This window comes from Venustampulla echinocandica (genome assembly GCF_003357145.1).
Source record: "Venustampulla echinocandica strain BP 5553 chromosome Unknown scaffold_8, whole genome shotgun sequence".
Classification (NCBI taxonomy): Eukaryota; Fungi; Ascomycota; class Leotiomycetes; order Helotiales; family Pleuroascaceae; genus Venustampulla; species Venustampulla echinocandica.
In genome coordinates this window covers 590,484-608,950 of record NW_022474213.1, presented here as the reverse complement: position 1 = coordinate 608,950, position 18,467 = coordinate 590,484, and the positions used below count along the sequence as shown (strand labels likewise).

Genomic DNA, 18,467 nt, shown 5'->3' with positions numbered 1-18,467 from the left:
ATTTGCGATAATATCTCGAGAATAGGATAACTTTAAAGCATTTTCTTTCGGATTGACCACCATACCGATACTATTCCAGGTTCCTTTCGCCAACATCCTTGAGCTACTGGTAAGTAGTATCAGCAGAATAATTCTACCCAGGCGTTGAGTTGGCATCTCAGTCTAGTATATCGACGTCGGCCTGCGGGCACTCGATGGCTTTCATGCTCAAAATGACACTTTCTTTTACGAAGTCTGCACTTCCTGACAGAGGCGCCTTGACAGCTAGAGTATGTCCCCCCTTGGAGGATGGATATATCCTTACACCTTGACTGACATTGGTTCCCACTTTAATATAGCTATACTCAGATCTTCTCTTTATCCCTTATATTCAGTAAGCTTCTCAAACACCCAAAAACTGGACAATTTTCTTCAAGGCTTACCCATCCGCCTCACACGTCTCCTGCAATTTCTTATCAACCCGCCCATCCATCCAAGTTTCAACTGCCCTCAAAACCCACCAAGCAACAGTTATTAGTTTCGCTATTGATAGGCTCATTCTCCGGCTTCGCATCCCCCCAAACAATAATCAACCCTAGGTAACATCTCAACCGTGACCTTCATCTGTTTCACCCACTTTCGTAGTCCACAAGTCTCTTCGGAGAGGGATGAGCCCTCCGGGTCCCAGGATGCATATAGTCAATACTAGTGGTGGAATATCTTCGTCTCTTACTTTGCCTAAGTGTTTACTTGGACTACATGCCCATACTCAATCGAACGGTCTCACCTTGCCCAAGGGCCTCAATCTTCTGCCAGAAACTATTTGCAAAATAATCAGCGAGATGAAGGGTATTCTGTAGGAGTCAGTATGATCTCGTCCGGACTGTAGGCGTGGAGGATTATGGAACACGGCTACGAGTGCTGAAACAGATGTCCCTCGGAGGCCATTCTCACCAACCTTATTACTTATCTGACACTGATTCGCACCACATTGCCTTGATATTAGACCTTTCTTGCATTTCTATCACGTGCACCCTCCGGATGTTTGTGTGATTCTCGAAAGTGATATTATCACTTAAGTTAAATACACGGCAGGCTTTATTTATCTGGGGAAGACAAGAGATAATGTTGGTTGTCGGCCGAATAGTAGCTAAGCCTAAATACCTTATCCCTTCTCACTCACAAGGGCGTGCCATCATTTCAGTCGCTCGATTCCATGACCAGTACCTTGAAAACCACCACATCCAGTTCGTCAATAGCTTGCATCCCATTTTCCCTACGGCAACACTCTTGAACAAAAGAATATTACCGTGTCCTGCCTTGATTTAGGTATTCTGGATTCTTGGTGAACTGCCCTGGAGTCTCCGAATAGTGCACGTTGTCGGCGCTTATGCCTCCGTACAAATCAAGTTGTGGGCGCTTAGGCTTGGGGGGGCCGCAGTCAGAAGGCGAATCTGTACCACTGGAGGATGGTTTGCGCTTCAAACTAGGTGGTGTAGCACTGTGAGCAGTCTCCACGGTTGCGTGCGATGATGTGGGAACGTTCTGTTGACGAGAGTACATCTCCCTTGCTAGTTTAGCCTCCTCATCAATAGACCAGTAAAATCGGTCAATACTCTCGAAAACCGTCAGTGCCATGTCGATAATCCACTTAGGGGGGTCGACGACTACATATTGTTTGCGGATCGAAAGTTGAGCGTCTGAGCGCTCATATGGATAATCGAGCTTTCTTAGGAATTCGTGTGTGACCTCTGCAGAGTAAAGTGTGGCTGCATACTCGTTCTCCATCATGGTCACTAGAAAGACCTACATTTTTGGTCAGCATAATAATGGTATACATATAATGGGCGACTTACTTTTTTTAATGATCGATCTTCCTGTAGAGTAGGTGGACCGAATCCAGTAGGCGGAGGAGGTCGAGGTGAGGCCTGGGCCATCGCAATCATTATCGCAACATAGTACGGGTCAATGAATGGCTCCTCCTTCGGTTCATCCGCGAGTGGGAGTCCACGCTGCCATCGTTCCTGCAATGATAGTCGAGGGGGACGTGGTGCAATGGCCTCCCTCTGCTGCTCTTGCCGTGCTCTCGCCGCGAAGTAGTCCTTTTGGTCGTTGTGGCGCACCCACCCCGCATCAATAAAGGCGCAGACTGGAGCATTTGTCTTGTTTCTGCACAGCAGCCATGGAAAGTACACCTGATCCACAGGCTTGCCGCCGAAGAAAAAAGGTAGCTTCCTGTATAATAGATTTGTTAGCCCAAAGATCCTCTAATACAAAGTGGGGGTTGTACGGTTCTATAATAACTTTATATTTAGGATGCTCAGGATGTTGCAGGAAAAGAAACACGTCGATGATCAATATAGAGAATATATTGTCCAAAATGTCGCCGGGGCAGTTACAGGTGTGAGTAAGCTATTTATATACGTCTAGGTATATCGGATAGGCGCTGAGCTCCTGGCAGAGGTCGTCCGCTGTATATTCATTACACGTTCGTTCTTCACTGCGATCATCATAGAAGCAACCAAGTAACTCTACAAGCTCGTCGGTCTAGAGCTGTAGAGGAACGTAGAGGTGCCTGGAGGGGTTGGTAATGAGCAGATGTCGAAGAGAGCCTAGTTCGGCGGGCTGGCTAAGCACAGAGGGAGCGACGCCGGGACAGCGCTTAACCTAAAGCTGTCGCAGGAACAGCGGCGGGCCTGATCTGTTAGATCAGCTTATAGTGTCGCTGTATCTACTTAAGTAGGTAGCTAGATAGACTACAATTGCACTAAGCAGATCTTCTTTGTGTACTCTATACCCTGTGTAAAGTACAGAGTATGGAGTATAGCTAGACCTGGTTCCGGATAGTTGTAGTAAGTTATAGTAGTAATAGCGATAGTGATAGTACAGTGTAAATATAAAAGGACGGTGTTAAGAAAAGTCAAAACGACTCTCTAGCTGAAGTCCAGTTACTAGGCTCACCGCGATCGCGATTGCAGCTATATATTATCGATTATAGTATAACTACTAGCCGCTTACTCACCGCAGTCGCAAAGGAGTAGGTATTTACAACAATTAGATCACCCTACTTTGCCTTCAAACGCCCAGTTTCCTATCAACATTATATCTGCCTCCTATAAATCGTCGAGACACAGGCTACGAAGTACACGAAACACGCTTCCAGAAGCTAATACTTTAGTATATCCGTTCTCATTTTTACTCAAAAGATAGCAAGAAAATCGAAGCTTACTCTCCGTCGTGTATTTTAGTAAGTTTTTTGAACGTACAGTGTAGACATTCGAGTATGAAGAGAATATAAACGTGTGTAAGTAGATAATACTCGAATTGATAGCGAAGTTTACAGTATATTTAGGTAAGTACATACTTTAGGAAAAGTAGTAGAGTAAGATATGCCGGAAAAAGTAGCTTATTAGGACTTGCAGACTTACTCGAAGTCGTTAGCTATCGTACTCGATAATCTTATATCCTTTTCCAAGTTATAGCCTTCTTTCCCCTTTTCTAAATGTTGACGAGATATACGTATAGCAAGATGTTCTTAAATATAGCTTGAAAGTTAACCAGAGCTATATCTTCAGCCTTCACTCTCTTAGATGAAGAAAGTTTTATACATATACTTTTGGTTACTATAGAGATACAAATTGAATTGCAATACTCATTTAATTATCTTAGTGTTATAAAATAGAACTCAATATAAAGTACGAACAATACATATTATATACTCTCTAAACTCCTATTATAGACCCTATATTGACAAGTCTTAGCTCTGACAATTTCCGCTATTCTTAGGAGAAAGTACTTAATTATTATAAAGTTGAACTAAGTAATTAGTCAAGCTTTTGAAGCTAAAGTTTGAACTAGCTAAAAGTCCTGAAGTCGACTTACTATCCAGTTATTTCCGAGGGGCACAAAAGACGAATAGCGGCCGAGTAGTATCCAAGCTCTATCATCCAGAAGACCCCAAGTCTCAGGAATACCTCTCTAGGACTCTGAACTAGTACGCCGATCTTCTTGCCCAGACTCCTACAGTTACAATTATACTTCCTCATTATCGTTTCTCTCCTAGTATAAAGATCCAACAAACTTATCCCGGGATCTAGAACAACTTATTGGGAGTTCGCTGAAATAAACGACGTCAAACTCCAAGAAAGCACGGGAATATACCTCTTTAGAGTACTTCAATGAATATCTATATACTTGATATTCCTGTGCCGAAACTATATATCTTCCTCAAATTTAGTACTATATGTCTAGGTTTGTAAAATATATCTCGGCATATATCAAGTTTACTACTAAAGTGTAAAAGTTCTAGGGACAGCACTATGATTTTGGCAGCTTTAGTAATTCGAGGGTTATATAGCTACTTTTAGGTATTTTATAGATTGAAAATACTCGATCGATCTAAACTGCAATTCAATACTTTCTACTTTGCTAACTACAAGTTTTAATTGCCATTTCTATTATAGCTTCTTTCGCTTCTATATCGGATTATAGTCTCCATATTCTCAAGCTGACTATCAACGTACTTAGGTTAACCAGAGCTCAACGCAGTCTCGAGCGGCAACTATTCGGGTCTAAAGCCCAAAAAATTGACTGTAAGCCTTTAATTGTGAGGTGCACTGCCCCTGAATTGTCGTCCCGAGTAATAGCTCGGGGCCCCACAGTACGCCGTCTAGGTACGTAGTCCTCTCTGGAGTATTACTTTTGGGTGCGATGGAATGCGAAGATGCCTGCAAAGATCGTCAAACCCGCTTCAGTCTTAAGGCTTGGCATCAAAACCTCACTTGCTAGTCCAGAACCATGACGAGGACTTTTGTTGATTTGCTTAAATCATTCCGAAATTGGTATTTGATACGGAATACGATTATATCATGACAAGGGACCCTATTGTTCCAGATAATCATCAACTTAGATGGGAAATGCGATCGGAGATTTGACGATGTCTAAGAAATATATGTACATCACCAACCCCCGTGGTAAGGCCTCAAATCTCTATGGGAATAAGCTTTTGCACTTACATTTCATCATGTTCAGAAATACAAAGTTGCAACTGCTTGCGACGGGCGCGGTTTTAATCGCCACCGTCTCAGCAATTTGCCCTGTCGAAGGACCTCTCCTCGCACGCCCAACGAACCTTTCAAAATCCATTCCCGTGAGTGCAGCAACTCGAAACCTTACCAAAGTTCTCCAATCCGCCTTGAACGGGACGATCAACCCAGGCTTTAATACTGCAAATACCTCGTTCTCCGTCGGTATCGTATCACTAGATTCGCCGTCGCCAATATGGGAATTTCATCATCGGGGAACCGCCAATGTCAATGGCACATCGAAGGTCGACGCCGATACGCAGTACTTAGTTGGCTCTATTTCGAAGATGATTTCGAATCTTATGATATTGAGAACGGGGGTTGATACGGAGGCAAAGATCACGGAATTTGTACCGGAGCTGAAAGGGAAGAGTGCGATTGACTGGGAGAGTATTACATTTGAAGCCCTGGGAGCACATTTGAGTGGCATCCCACCTAACTGTGAGCCTATTTACCCTACTCCATGCCGGTAGAGCCGTGCTAATTAGAGACGTAGCTGGATTTTCAGAGTTCTATTACTTGCTTCCGGTTTTAGAGCAACTAGGCTTCCCGCCACTAACTAAAGACGATTTCCCAGATTGCGGTGTTACTGCCTTAAATACAGCATGCTCTAAAGAACGTGAGGTTTCTGTCAAAAGGGAAACATGAAAGATTACTGAATGGTTGGCAGAGCTTTTGCAAAATGTCCTCAACTACGAGCCAATCGCACCGCCTTTCCAGCGCCCTGTCTACTCTTCATTCTCGCTCTCGTTACTCGCGTATGCGCTTCAGAATATTACCGGTAATAACTATACCGAGCTACTTAATGAGTATGTGATAAACCCTCTGGGGTTGGTAAATACCGGCGCTTCACCTGGAAACACCTCGCGCGCTGCCATCCCACCCATTGATAGTAGCTGGGGGGGCGACTATCTAGATAATACACCGTAAGTATCAAGATAACCTAGCTTTGCAAAGCACTTGATGTTGGGAACTATGCTGACCTCTTTCTCTCACAGTGGCGGCGGACTTTTCTCATCCCTCTCCGACCTCTCAATCATCGCCCAGAGAACCCTCAACAAAAGCATCCTCTCCACCCCCGCAGAAGTCCGAAAATGGCTCAAGCCATCATCCTTTACCTCCTCGCTAAACTCACTTGTAGGAATGCCATGGGAGATCTTCCGCTCCACGAATCTCACACCTTCTCACCCACACACTATCGACATATACTCCAAATCCGGCGGTGCCTTTGGATACACGTCTCAAATTTCACTAGTCGATCAATATGGAATCGGGATCATTGTTCTAACCGCCGGACCTGCCGATGCCCAACCCATCTTATCGGACCTGCTTGCTGCGATGATCTTGCCCGCAGCCGAAGACGAAGCAAGAACTCAGTCAGCTAAGTATACGAACCATCTCACAGCAATAGACAAAACGAACGTTACCATCGAGATGGATTTAGAACTAGATTCCGGCCCCGGCCTGAAGCTCAAAAACTTCACAAGGAACGGGACCTCATTACTCGACAGCCTTGAAAAGTTCTGGTCAATAGCTATGGTGCAATTCGGGCCTCTAGATCCGGATATCCGAGTTCATCCTGCGGATATCTCGAACCCTGCTATGATGCCCAATCCATCTAACTCCAGTACAGAGATTGAGGTCATCAAAGAAGAATGGCTCATCACGTTTTCGACGCAGCCGAACACGGCAGCGAGAATTGGGAGCGAGTTACCTGGCCAGGGCGCCATGAAGGATTGGTGTACTAGCTGGCAGCTTGCAGGCTGGATTAATTGGGGTGGAGAGCCAATTGACCGGTTAGTCTTCTTGCTAGATAAACATACGGCGGAAGTGCTAGGTGTTCAAGTCCCGTTTTTGAGGGCGACGTTAAAGCCATCAACGAGTTAAAATTGGAGACGGGGGTGATAGAGGAGGAATTTTGAAGGTTTTGTTGTTTGGATCGTCTCATTTATGTTTAAACTTACGCTGCAATATTGTATACTATAAAGGGAGTTATCTATTCCTTCTTTTGTACCACGTACCTCAATCTCTTATGATCAAGTCTACATTTTTCAAGAATAGCGCCGTCGGGTACGCAATACGTAGCCTTTTACCTTTGCTTTTATCTATCGCCTTCTTCACGGGCTTTACGGAAATGTCAAGGGGGAATTTTGTTTTGTGTTATAGAACGAAATAGATGTAGATGATATCGAATTTCCTAAATGACATCCGAATGAGCGCCCTCAAGAGGCCAACCTTTATTCAGAGCGTAATTACATTTAGATGAAGAGGAAATTCGCTCCGGCAACTGCCAGTTAACCCCTTCTAGAAAATAGTCCGTTGCAGGATTTTTGATATACATCCACGGACATCCAATTCCGAAAACGGCGCTATGAAGTTGATCTCTCTATGAAGCAAGAGTAGAATCAAGGGTCCAGCTACCTAATTGAAATTTCCCAGAAGACTTTTAAATCATTGCAAAATCTAGACAATCAACGGGCGCACAAGATATCTTATATATTATACTATAAAAACCATCACCCCCAACAACGCCTTGCCCGCTATCCAGTGTATTGTCGCGACGAAGTATATTTATGTATATGTTTCAGGAGAATAAAAATTCTTTGAGGGCCGGGGAACCAGAGAATTCGGGGTTTAATAATATACAGCTATGCGGGCAATTAGAAAACGGGAGGCTTAAGTAGAGGGTGGTAGGGATGGTATGTACGTACTTCAGGAAATATTGTAGCCCCGCCCTTCGAGTTTCCAAAAACTTGGGTCGGAACTTCGATATTACGCTCTTCGGGGGCAGCGGCGGCATGGCGGCCTCTGAGTTGGGGAAGGTCTTGAGAAGTCTGTAGCGCAGGTCGTCGAACTCGGAGTATCGTTTGCGGATGCGCATCGTGCCACCCTGTGGAAAGCAAGCATCAGTGGAAGGTCAATTATGGGGAAGAGGGGCATGGCAGATACGTACCCGTAGGGTTTCCACATTGATATTCCATACCACGAAGGAGCCAATGCCGGTGCGGTTCCCATTGACAACCACATGGCCTTCGATATAGACGCTCTTCGCCCAGCACGCCTTGTTCTTCACGTCCTCGCCATCGGTGTTATCTTGCAGCGTTATGGCGCCCCGCGGGATGGACTCGATGGATATGTTGGAGACGGATCTCTGATGCGATTGCATCCAGTAGGGGGGAGAGGTCACTGGTGAGATTGGGGAGGTCTCGTCATTATTGGCATCGTCACTGCTGCTGCTCGATCGTTGTTGGCCCGGGGGGAATCGAAATTCCCTGATGCCGGCGGACTCATGGCTGATGATACCCTCCATCCATTTGCGAATGACTGCGTGACGCAGCACTTGGTCGAGGTCTCGCGGACTGGGGCTCTGCTGGCGCGAAGTCGTTGATATTAGCTTGGGATGCTTATGGATCCTCCAGTCGACCTGGAGCTTGGGGATATGCTAGTTAGCTAGCTGCTTGCGCTAAATAGAAACACGCGAGAGATATTATCTTTGAATCTGGAAAGAATTGCGGGTACGCAACGGCGCAGTTACGTTATCGTATTCGATGTCTTGGCTGTGATCTGCTGATGAGCTGGATCTTTGGGCCAAGATGGGAATGCTTAATATTTATATTTATTACTTATTCAGCATTCCCCACCGAAGGATGGTTAGAAGGCCAGCTATGAGCATCGGGATATACCTCCAAGTACAAGTAAATTCTTCGTGGAGAGCCATGTGTTTTCCTCCCAGGTTCTCCAAGAAAATTATGGCCATCAAAGGGACGTCAAAGAAGGCATCCCTGTATTTCCAGCTGGATACGTCGTACAATTAAAATAGCCTTTTTGTTCTTTTCTTCAACGCAAGGTAGGCGACGTAACACACATGCAAACACTCTATTACTCCACAAAGTGCATATATTTTAGTGCATATCCGGGCGATGCGTATGCAGTAGGCCGTCACACTACACCCTCAATACGAAGATGGGGGGGTGGCCGAGGTGCTGGGGACGTGGGACTTGTTCGTATTCAAATCGTGGGGTTGGCCTTCCGCAGTCTTCGTCTTCAGTGCAGCACGTAGATTCTAACTTTGTAATAATAAAATGTTTGTCTGGGGGCGCAGAGCAATAGCCACATCTCGACGCTATTAGCGGGCTTGGCTTATTATTCTTTGCGGCTTCATTAGAGGGTTGAGAGTTGAGAGAGTGATTGTAGTATAATAGAGATAGGGACTTATGTACGGTACTCCGTCCTCGTACGAAAGGAAGTCCGATCCTGCTTTGTGTTATTATTCCCTACCAGCTTACAATCCTCCGGTTGGCTGGCCAGGCTCGTTTCTTGTTTGTGTATCTGCGAGTGGTCTCTCTCTGCTCGGAGCTGCTGGTGGCTGGTGGTTGCAGCGCACGCGCCTTTCTCCATTCCTGAATGGGTGCACGGGAGATTTCAAAAGGGAGAACTCCTCCGCGTTTGCCCTCTGCTTCCCTCTGCTTCTCTTCAACTCACTCGTTGTTCTTGGTCCCTTCGTCCCCGACACTCGCTCGCTTCTTTGCGCTTCAGACCCTAATTTATTTACCTTCTTATTTAATACTTTCTCGCAGCAGATCTTGAGATCGTCGTTCGCTCGATTTCCAGCTCTCGCTCGTTGCTATTCTCCCGGAAAGCTCCTCTGTAGCTCTCTCCCGATCCCGACCGCCCACACAGAACAGGTAGGTGGATTCTCCCCCCAGCTCCGTCGAGGATTGCTTGACCCTCGCGGGGCCGATGAGTCCATTCGCTCGAGTATATAACTAACAATGGCATCGTTAGGATCCTTTAAATTCCTGTCCATTCCCCGCCATACTCGCAAATTCCCACCGACCATCGAGATGCCTTCCTTCAAGACCGCTGCTGCCGTGGTAGCCACTGCACTTTTCGCCGTCGGTGCACAAGCTCAGGACCAATATGTGATTGATCCCAACTCTGTTCCACTGGATATCCGATGTAAGTAATTCACTATGGCCATGCTGTCAAGCACCCACTGATTGTTGTTAGCGCACTGGTGCACTTCCCAAAAGGCAGCTTGTCCTCTGCTCTGCCTGCAGCTCCCGGGCCAATCGGCCACCACCAGGGCAAATGACTGCGATGCGGTACGCAATTATCTCCAATGCCAACGAAGTCTTGAATGAATTATAATCTGACGTGCAAACAGCCCACTCTCGTCTACCACTGCATCTGCGGCAACGGCCTAACCCCAAACGCATCCCAATACTCTCAAACCCTCCCATACTTCATCTGCCAGCAATACGGCAACCAGTGTGTAACTGCGTGTAGCGGGAACACCGATTGCCAGAATTCCTGCCGAGTCGACCATCCGTGTGGAGCTCAAAACCCCAGCCCACTCAACACCTCCAGCTCCTCCGTCATGCCATCAACTACCCGTGGCAGCGGCGGCAGCGAAACCACAGGCGGAGTGGTATACAATGGTATCAGTGGTGCAGCCGAGACTACTGCGGCAGGCGGAGCTGGAAAGAAGAGCGGCGGCCAAGCCGCTTTGGATATGGGACAGAGCTACGGCCTTGCTATCGTCTTCGCCAGTGTCTTCGCCGGTTTCGCTCTGGTGTTGTAGATGGAGTGGGGTGAGGTTTGATCTTGTTGTGTCTGTTCTTGAATATCCTTGTCTCCTATCTGCACCGAGTTTGTTAGTTTTGGTTCCTTGCTTGCATTTCAGCGTTGCTCGCAATTGTGTTGTTCTGAAGCATTTTCTGGTGAATTGTGCGCGAGGGAGGGAGTTGGCTTCTATCTTAATTCCGATAATGAAGACCCGTAGTAGGATGTCTTAGGGACTCGTAATACGATAGGCATGAATACAGATGCATCAGCGTTTCTACTTCCACAGTGTATCATCACACGCCAATCTTGACATGCAAATCGGGTTTTGGTAAGTCAAGGTGAGGTGGGATGAGTTCAATGTGAGACCCTGTGGATCCTGATGAGCCTATTGAACAACATGGTCAGGAATGCAGTGCACCTCATCCGAAACATCACCATTCGGGAAAATAATTCTTTGTTCGAAGCTGTTTATCCGCATCGACAAGGATAGCGTGGCAAACAATGCCACTATGATTTACATTCCAAGCCTACCTACCTAATGTAGTGCTCGAAACGGTCGATCGCTTCATCTGATAGGTACTACGTAGTGGTCGACTCGCCAACAAGCTCTCCAACTTCTATAACGAGAGACCAAGCTCGAATATAGATATTAGCAATCATCTGGGTTAACATCACCCGTCGGAGTCTGCTCCGAACCATGCTTCGGCATAATTGGTTTTTTTTAGCCACCAGTATCGCTATTAGATGAGAAACGAAATGCTGGATAGCGTATGGTCATATGACTCAACTTGCTTACCCCGCGTTATTGGAGATTTAGAAGACAAGGATAGGCCGAAGACACTAATAAAGCAGAGGCAGGTATATCAATTGTAGGTACAGTACAGTAAAGTGTGGAGCATGTTGATTAATTGGCTTTAGTACCTAGATGCCTACCTTAAGTACCGAGGTAGGTATACCAGAGAGGGTCAGAATTTGTGGGAACATTCAAATTTCAACATACACCTTTGTTTCAACCACACTATAACATTTACTTACAAAACAGGATCATAGAGTATGAAGTCAATTACAACTAAATGATCTGTCGCTTTAGGCTTTTTATTTTGTGCTGTGTTATAAAGTTACTCGCAGGTAGTACATCTGTACCTGGTAGGTATCCATATAATAAGGTACCTAGGTACCGTGGGGCACGTCCTATGCCAAACCTGACTCAGCAATCTCCCATGACTACCAGGTATCCTTAATATACATCATGTCCATTGACGATTCGACAACCACAAACATCCTCCATGTCGACCACAACATTTCCACCACCACCTTGCCATGATCACATACTATCATGAGTGTGCAGCAATCATTACAGACGACACCGCCAGAAAGCTTCACGGACCCCCTGACTCCGCCTGCAACCGACGAGAAGACCAAGGCGACTTGTATCTCATCTGTTATTTCAGAGATTAGAAGGCGCAAACACGGGCATAGTTTGTCTGGCAAACCCTGGCATAGATTTGTATTAGATGCGCACCAATACAAAGATCTGCAGCGGCATCTCCAACTAGACTCCTCTCTTTGGGATTACTTCGTGCACAAACTTCGGTATATAATGGCTTGCTCGTTTGCTACCCTGCTAATGCGAATGTTAGGCACGATTATTTCCCATCAGCGAAACTACTCATCCTTCGGATGCCCGGGTTACTACACGAAAGCCTTGCATCTTATGTCACCCAAGAGATAACACTACAATTACGCGCAATTGCCCAAAGCGATAGCCCGTCGGCGGAGTTTGCAGGAGACATTGACAATAATGCATCTGCAGAAATCAACTTTACGGATGCCGAATACGGTTCACATCAACCAGACGCTTCATTTCAACATTTCAACGCACAGTATCCAGGAGTCATCATTGAGCTCTCCTACTCGCAGAAGAAGAAAGACCTATCACGTTTAGCAAATGAGTATATTCTTGGATCAGATGCAGATATTCGTGTCGTAATTGGCATTGATGTTGAGTACAAAGGAAGTAAACGGGCAACCATTTCAATGTGGCGCCCACAAATTGTGATAAATGATGCTGGAGAGGGAGAATTATGTGCCATACAGACAGTGACGGATCAGGTATGCCCGCCAACAAAATCCTCTTATAACTTACTTCTGCTAAGAACAACTAGCTCTTCTGTGATGATGTAGGGAATTTAGTTCTCAACCCCGAAGCAAGTATACATCTCCGACTCGAAGACTTTGGTACTGAAGCTTTCGCTACGACATTTAATGATCTTACCGAACCTATACACATCTCACCTGAAACCCTGTATAGATTTCTTAAGCGGTCTGAGGCCAAAGCGACGAGAGTCAGGCAAGGACAGGGACTGGCGAGGTCCAGCAAGCCCTGGACCAGGAAACGACGGAGAGATAGTACCCCGCCGGAGCAGCTAAGTTCAGACCGCGAGGGCAAGTTTGCGGATGAGGAGCAGAGGGCAACCAAGAGGGCTACAAAGGATGACGCTTCTTATAAGACGAGCTCTTCAGAGGCGGAGGTGGAGGCAGAGTAATGCATAGGCTCCCTACATGGGCCGATTCTTCTCAACGTCTTGCTTGGCTAAGACTTTGCTCCAATACCTCGAGCGCCACAACGAAGACGCATATTAATATTATAGATACCCCCGAATAAAGTACTCCGTACTTATAGACACATTATAAAACTGTAACCACTACGATGTTTACAGTAATATTCGTATAATATATTTCAAAATGGAGTTTAATTCAGAATATATGTTACTGGCCTTAATTCTTACTCCTTCTAATAGCACGTAACAACTTAGAAACTGCCCCTAACAACATTTATAAAGTACTATAGCTAAGTCTACTGAACAGGCGTACGTACTACGTATGCCAGTCGTGTTAATGTAGAATTTATAGATCTCACAAGTACGATGGACACAGCCACCTCTTACCTGATCCAGGACATCCGTTCTCGCTCCCCTGGTAAAGGAGGCTCAAGGATCCCCTATTAGCGCCTTTGGATCCCCTATTCCAGCCACACGTGACTAGTAAGGAATTCAGCCTTACAATTTACTAACAACCCACTGATACCTTCTTCTAATTTGAACACCACTACCTTGACAGCATGAGTCCGTGGCACATTAATCCACCGGTAAGCTAGAATCACAAGGAAAATCGTATTAGAAACGAACTTTACGTGTTCCGCGCTCCTTTAAAGCTGATCTGCTCGCAGCAGAGCGTCTCGGGGACTGGAAACGCGGTTGATCAAGTTCAGGCCGACTACACGACACGTTGAACCCACTTGCACGATAACAACGTTCGCACATAGCAATCCTGCTACTATGCCCGGAACGCTCAAGCTCCTTGACCGCGATCCGATTACGTACGAGTCCGCCGCTGATCATGAAGACAATGTTATCAGCCAACTAGCCGATGCAGACTCTACCAAATATCTGTACGAGTCACTTTGGGACCAAAAACGGTCCATCGAGGCACTGATTGCAAACCACCTTGGGCTAGCCGGCAAAGCTAGTTGCCTCGCCTTGGACTAGAGTACGTGGATCCGAGGTTCCTTTAATGTCTGTATACCGGTTGAGGTGAAAGAGACGCCCGGCAGTGTGACTAGGAAAGTCCTTATACGCTGCCCTATGCCACACAAGCTCGCCGATACTAGATACCCTGGCATAGGAGATGAGAAGCTGAGTTGCGAGGTGGGGGCATATGTATGGATGCAGGACAATTGTCCTAATGTCCGTATACCTCACTTGTTTGGCTTTGGCTTCTCGGACCACCGCCATGTAAGTATGGTCCTCGATATAGGATCTGCCGATGATACTGATCCAGCCTTGACTTTCTAGTTCACCCATGCGTCTCACCGGCCTCTCCATGTCCGTTTTTCGCACATGGTCTGGCGAAAGCTCTATTCCCTCCTCCAATACCCTGTCCTTGCGCAGTATACTCGCAACCCCACTATCCACAGCCTGCCCACGGGATATATGATCCTCGAGTTCATTGAACCAAACATAGGGCAAATGCTCTCTAAAACGTGGGATAACCACCGGGAAGATCTGACCCGGAAGCAGAACCTGTTTCGAGGTATAGCTCGCCTCATGCTCTCCCTCGCTCGTATCCCTCAAGCAAGAATAGGCTCATTCCGGTTTCACGATAACGGCACTGTGGCATTAGCGAACCGGTCCCTTTCTTACTCAACTATAATTCTAGAGAACGAAGGGGCGCCAAGGATAATGCAGAGGAGCGATACATATATATGTACCGATGCTTTCGTGTCAGATATGCTCACCTTCCATGATCATCGCTTCCTCAGCCAGCCCAATGCCGTATATGGCGGGCAAGACTGCCGTGGCTAAATGGCCGTTAAAACATTGCTCCGAGCGCTCTCGCATCATTACATCCAGCGGGAACACCGTAACGAACCGTTTACACTCCAACTTACTGACTTTCACGCGAGCAATATCTTTGTCGACCAAGAATGGAATATGACATGCCTCATAGACCTGGAGTGGATGTGCTCCATTCCCGTAGAGATGCTTGCAGTGCCCTACTGGCTTACTGGAAGGGGAATTGATCAGATAAAAGACGAGCATTTCGATGAGTTCGACAAGGTGCGAAAGGAGTTTATGCACATTTTTGAGGATGAAGAGCAGAAAATCGCAGGCAAAGAGCATAATATCGTACTAACGAGAGTCATGAGTGATATGTGGGAATCAAAAGGAGTGTGGTTTTGGTATTGTATAGAGTCTGTCAACGCCATGTATTTCCTTCTTGGGGGGAGTTATTTCTGCCCCAGATTCTCGGGTAGTTTGTCTCTCGAGGCCGAAGAGATTATATCGCAGTTTTGGTGTGAACATTCGGAGGATATTGTTACGAAGAAGCTTGCTGAGAAGGAAAAGTACGACCAGGAGCTCCGAAGGCTGTTTGATGGAGAGGCAGCGACCGGGGTATTAGAGTGAGTAAAGGCGTCTTTCTCTCTCTTTCAGCTGCTCCTTCTCCCGATTTATGCGATATCAAGTGATCTTAAACGGGCATAACTAAACTGCTAGATCAAATCCACTAAGGCCAGGTAAATTAAACATATAAAAATGAGCAAAAAAAATGAGAGCTGTAGTACTCCTTGCTCTAATCGCACCAATGCAATAGCTCGCTTTCCTTTTCCTACCAGTGCCTCCAGATTTCAGTGTCTGAAGTTTACTTCAGTCTGGCCTGGAGCAGCGTTAGAGTTGAGTTGCTCGAACGTCTAAACTACTTTTACTTGGCCTCCTGTTAGAACCCAGGAGTTCCTAGCTGAAAATGCCACTTGGCACTTGGTACTCCATTTGCCACTCAGCAATACACGTACGATTTTGCCTCTACCATTATGGCAAATCGTACTTGTGTATCACATATAAGCTGAATACGTAGCTATCATTACTGCTCACAGTAATTAGTATGACTCGCGATGCTGAGCAAGCTCAGCTGACACCCAGATATCCCTAGACATATTTCACTTCAGTCACCTAGCTTATACACTCTTTTGCCCGTATCGCTCCAGATCTGAAGAAATAATAACAAATAAAATATATATATATAAAGTGTCCTATTATACCCAAAACTCCCTATAAGCTCCAACTATATTCCATCCTTCGGTTTTTTTGTGTTGGTGGCTATGTGTCAGGCCCCACAGGGCCTCAATTTCCTCTATATCTCCAATCGTCTTCTTTCTCCCCTTTACTCTAGTGCTGATGCCTGTTCGTTGTATGTCCTGAACTAGTCAAGTAGACCTGTTGCTCTAATAAAGTTAATTACATTTGGGATCAGCTTGGCGCCTTCCAAGAAGTTCCTTGGGTCCCTCACTACCCAGCTGCCTAGGTAGTGTTTCCTTTTCCCTCTGTACTTTGCACAGTCTTCAATGATGCATGCCGCTGTTTGGTATGCGTTATTACACTCGCACTACACTGCTTCAGCTCTGTTGATCCTGTAGCGGTATCTATTTAAGCCGACCTTTTCAGTCCTCATCTGGATGACCAATACCTGCTCAGGGCCTGAGGTGGAAATGGGACCCTGGCGTGATGCCAAGTTATACCTCTTTTGGATCAATCAATCCTTTGTTTTTGATTGGTCGGCTGGTCCAAAATCTTGTTTAATCGATCCATCCTTCCCCGATTAGGCTTCCAAGCCATTGGTCTCTTGGATGGATTCAGGTAGAAACAATCCTGGCGCTTGTGGGGGAGTCCACACAGGCATTTTGGCTTTGAGGCGTTCCTGGGTTTTGGGGTGTCATGGTTGGGACCGGTCTCTAGCTGCTCCTGATTCTGGAATGTAGCAAAAGATGGCTGTGTTCTTAAATATCGGGAAGTGGCGGAGCGTATCCGGCACATACTCCTGAAATCCTCAATCATATCGTACAGATCTGGCAGTGTGGATTTATCCCTGATATTCTGGTCTACCCGATGCTCATGCACCACTGAGAAGGCAGGGTAGATTGGTCTGAGCGCCAATAGAAGGTCAAAGAGGGGCCTTTCCTCGTGTATTTCCGAGAGCTTGAGCTTTACAGCCTTTGCGTAGGTTGTTTCCCACCTTTGGAGGAATTGCTCAATGCTTTCTCCCTTGTTGAACTTTTTCAACTTGGCGTATTCAGACGCCACCTCCAGTTTAGTGGCATAATCCGTCGCAGCCTGACGCTTTTTGGGGGCCACTAGCATGTCGTATACTGTGGCTTGATCCTGGAGGTATATCCTGTTCCGTACTGTTGATAATAGGGTCCCAAATTGGTACATGTAATACAGGTAATTGATTGGTCAGAATGGACCATGGAATGGGATAATTGTATTGATTAAGGACCCTAATGCTATGGGGTGAAAGCCTCACATATATAGGCAAATGAATGTATGGGGTCAGGTGATCAATCAGGTGACTCAATGAAATAACACCGATGGTATCCGAATGGCTTCCCAGAGGCTCCATCATCATGTACCATACTAATTAGTATGGGATGCGATGATATCCGAGTATTCGGCTCATCACGGATACACATATACCATTCCTCCCTTGTGGTGGAGAAGTGCCAAGTAGGGTGCCTAAGTGGCTTGATCAGCTGGCCAGGGGAACTCCCATAACTCCCATATTCTAACACGTACTGAGACAGTTTTGAAGATATACTCCTGTACCGTGTTGATCAGCCTGGTGGTCTCCTTATACTCCTTGTATTTTATTTGAGCTTATACCTCCTGCCTTGTCGTTATAGCCTAAGGGCTAGGTTCTAAGTCTCAGCTTGTCTTGTGTGTGTATGGCAGTTAAGGTGCCAGCTTCAAGCTTCACGTCGTGGTGATTATGACGGAATCAACCATAATTGAAGGTGCACGTAGGTTAGGCGGCCCGGGCTCATAACTGCCAGTGATTTCGGAGGCACTGAAAATAGGTAGAAAGAGTTGATTAATTCTAGGAATAGAGGTGGTGGAGTAGTCGGTCGTCCTTGTTCAATACAGGTAAAAGTGGGCCATTTGTGCCACATGTGGCGTAGAGTGTCATGCCTGGGGTATAAGGCATAAGGTATGGTACGTACCCCTCATGGTTGGGGGCAAAGTGGACCCCTGCCGAGGTTCGACTGCTGACTTGTTGGTGACTTGGAACTGGGAACTGGGAACTCGCAATTCGCAATATGTTGAGTCGTAGCTTAGCCTCAAAGTGAGGCATGGAGAACCTCTGAACACAAGCTCTTCACTACGGAACTCTTACAAAACAGCCAATGCCGCCGCTGTGTGAATAGCCACTTCGCTCGTAGCTACCTCTCTAAATAAATCCCACGCTGCTTTCACGTGCAAGCCCACCAGTGGACTAAACAGG

General features: G+C 46.3%; 6 protein-coding genes across 6 annotated transcripts; 3 read left to right on the top strand and 3 right to left on the bottom strand.

Moving 5' to 3' along the window:
* Positions 1-1,284: 1,284 nt before the first annotated feature.
* Positions 1,285-3,172, bottom strand: BP5553_08568 (uncharacterized protein; the record flags this gene model as incomplete). Its single annotated transcript, XM_032017191.1, has 3 exons — positions 1,285-1,785; positions 1,836-2,214; positions 3,153-3,172. The coding sequence occupies 3 exons, from the start codon at positions 3,170-3,172 to the stop codon at positions 1,285-1,287; spliced, it is 900 nt and encodes a 299-aa protein (XP_031866622.1).
* A 1,830-nt stretch (positions 3,173-5,002) lies between these two features.
* BP5553_08567 (uncharacterized protein) lies at positions 5,003-6,985 on the top strand (the record flags this gene model as incomplete). The annotated part of the gene is made up of 5 exons (XM_032017190.1): positions 5,003-5,504; positions 5,560-5,682; positions 5,734-5,989; positions 6,062-6,859; positions 6,901-6,985. The coding sequence occupies 5 exons, from the start codon at positions 5,003-5,005 to the stop codon at positions 6,983-6,985; spliced, it is 1,764 nt and encodes a 587-aa protein (XP_031866621.1).
* Positions 6,986-7,647: 662 nt separating this feature from the next.
* BP5553_08566 (Phox-like protein) lies at positions 7,648-8,373 on the bottom strand (the record flags this gene model as incomplete). The annotated part of the gene is made up of 3 exons (XM_032017189.1): positions 7,648-7,711; positions 7,775-7,953; positions 8,017-8,373. 3 exons carry the CDS (start codon positions 8,371-8,373, stop codon positions 7,648-7,650), a joined length of 600 nt encoding a protein of 199 aa, XP_031866620.1.
* A 1,534-nt stretch (positions 8,374-9,907) lies between these two features.
* Positions 9,908-10,647, top strand: BP5553_08565 (Uncharacterized protein; the record flags this gene model as incomplete). The annotated part of the gene is made up of 3 exons (XM_032017188.1): positions 9,908-10,022; positions 10,074-10,168; positions 10,231-10,647. 3 exons carry the CDS (start codon positions 9,908-9,910, stop codon positions 10,645-10,647), a joined length of 627 nt encoding a protein of 208 aa, XP_031866619.1.
* Positions 10,648-11,967: 1,320 nt separating this feature from the next.
* Positions 11,968-13,177, top strand: BP5553_08564 (Uncharacterized protein; the record flags this gene model as incomplete). The annotated part of the gene is made up of 3 exons (XM_032017187.1): positions 11,968-12,224; positions 12,272-12,743; positions 12,797-13,177. The coding sequence occupies 3 exons, from the start codon at positions 11,968-11,970 to the stop codon at positions 13,175-13,177; spliced, it is 1,110 nt and encodes a 369-aa protein (XP_031866618.1).
* A 3,644-nt stretch (positions 13,178-16,821) lies between these two features.
* Positions 16,822-17,326, bottom strand: BP5553_08563 (uncharacterized protein; the record flags this gene model as incomplete). Its single annotated transcript, XM_032017186.1, has 2 exons — positions 16,822-16,886; positions 17,005-17,326. 2 exons carry the CDS (start codon positions 17,324-17,326, stop codon positions 16,822-16,824), a joined length of 387 nt encoding a protein of 128 aa, XP_031866617.1.
* Positions 17,327-18,467: the final 1,141 nt, after the last annotated feature.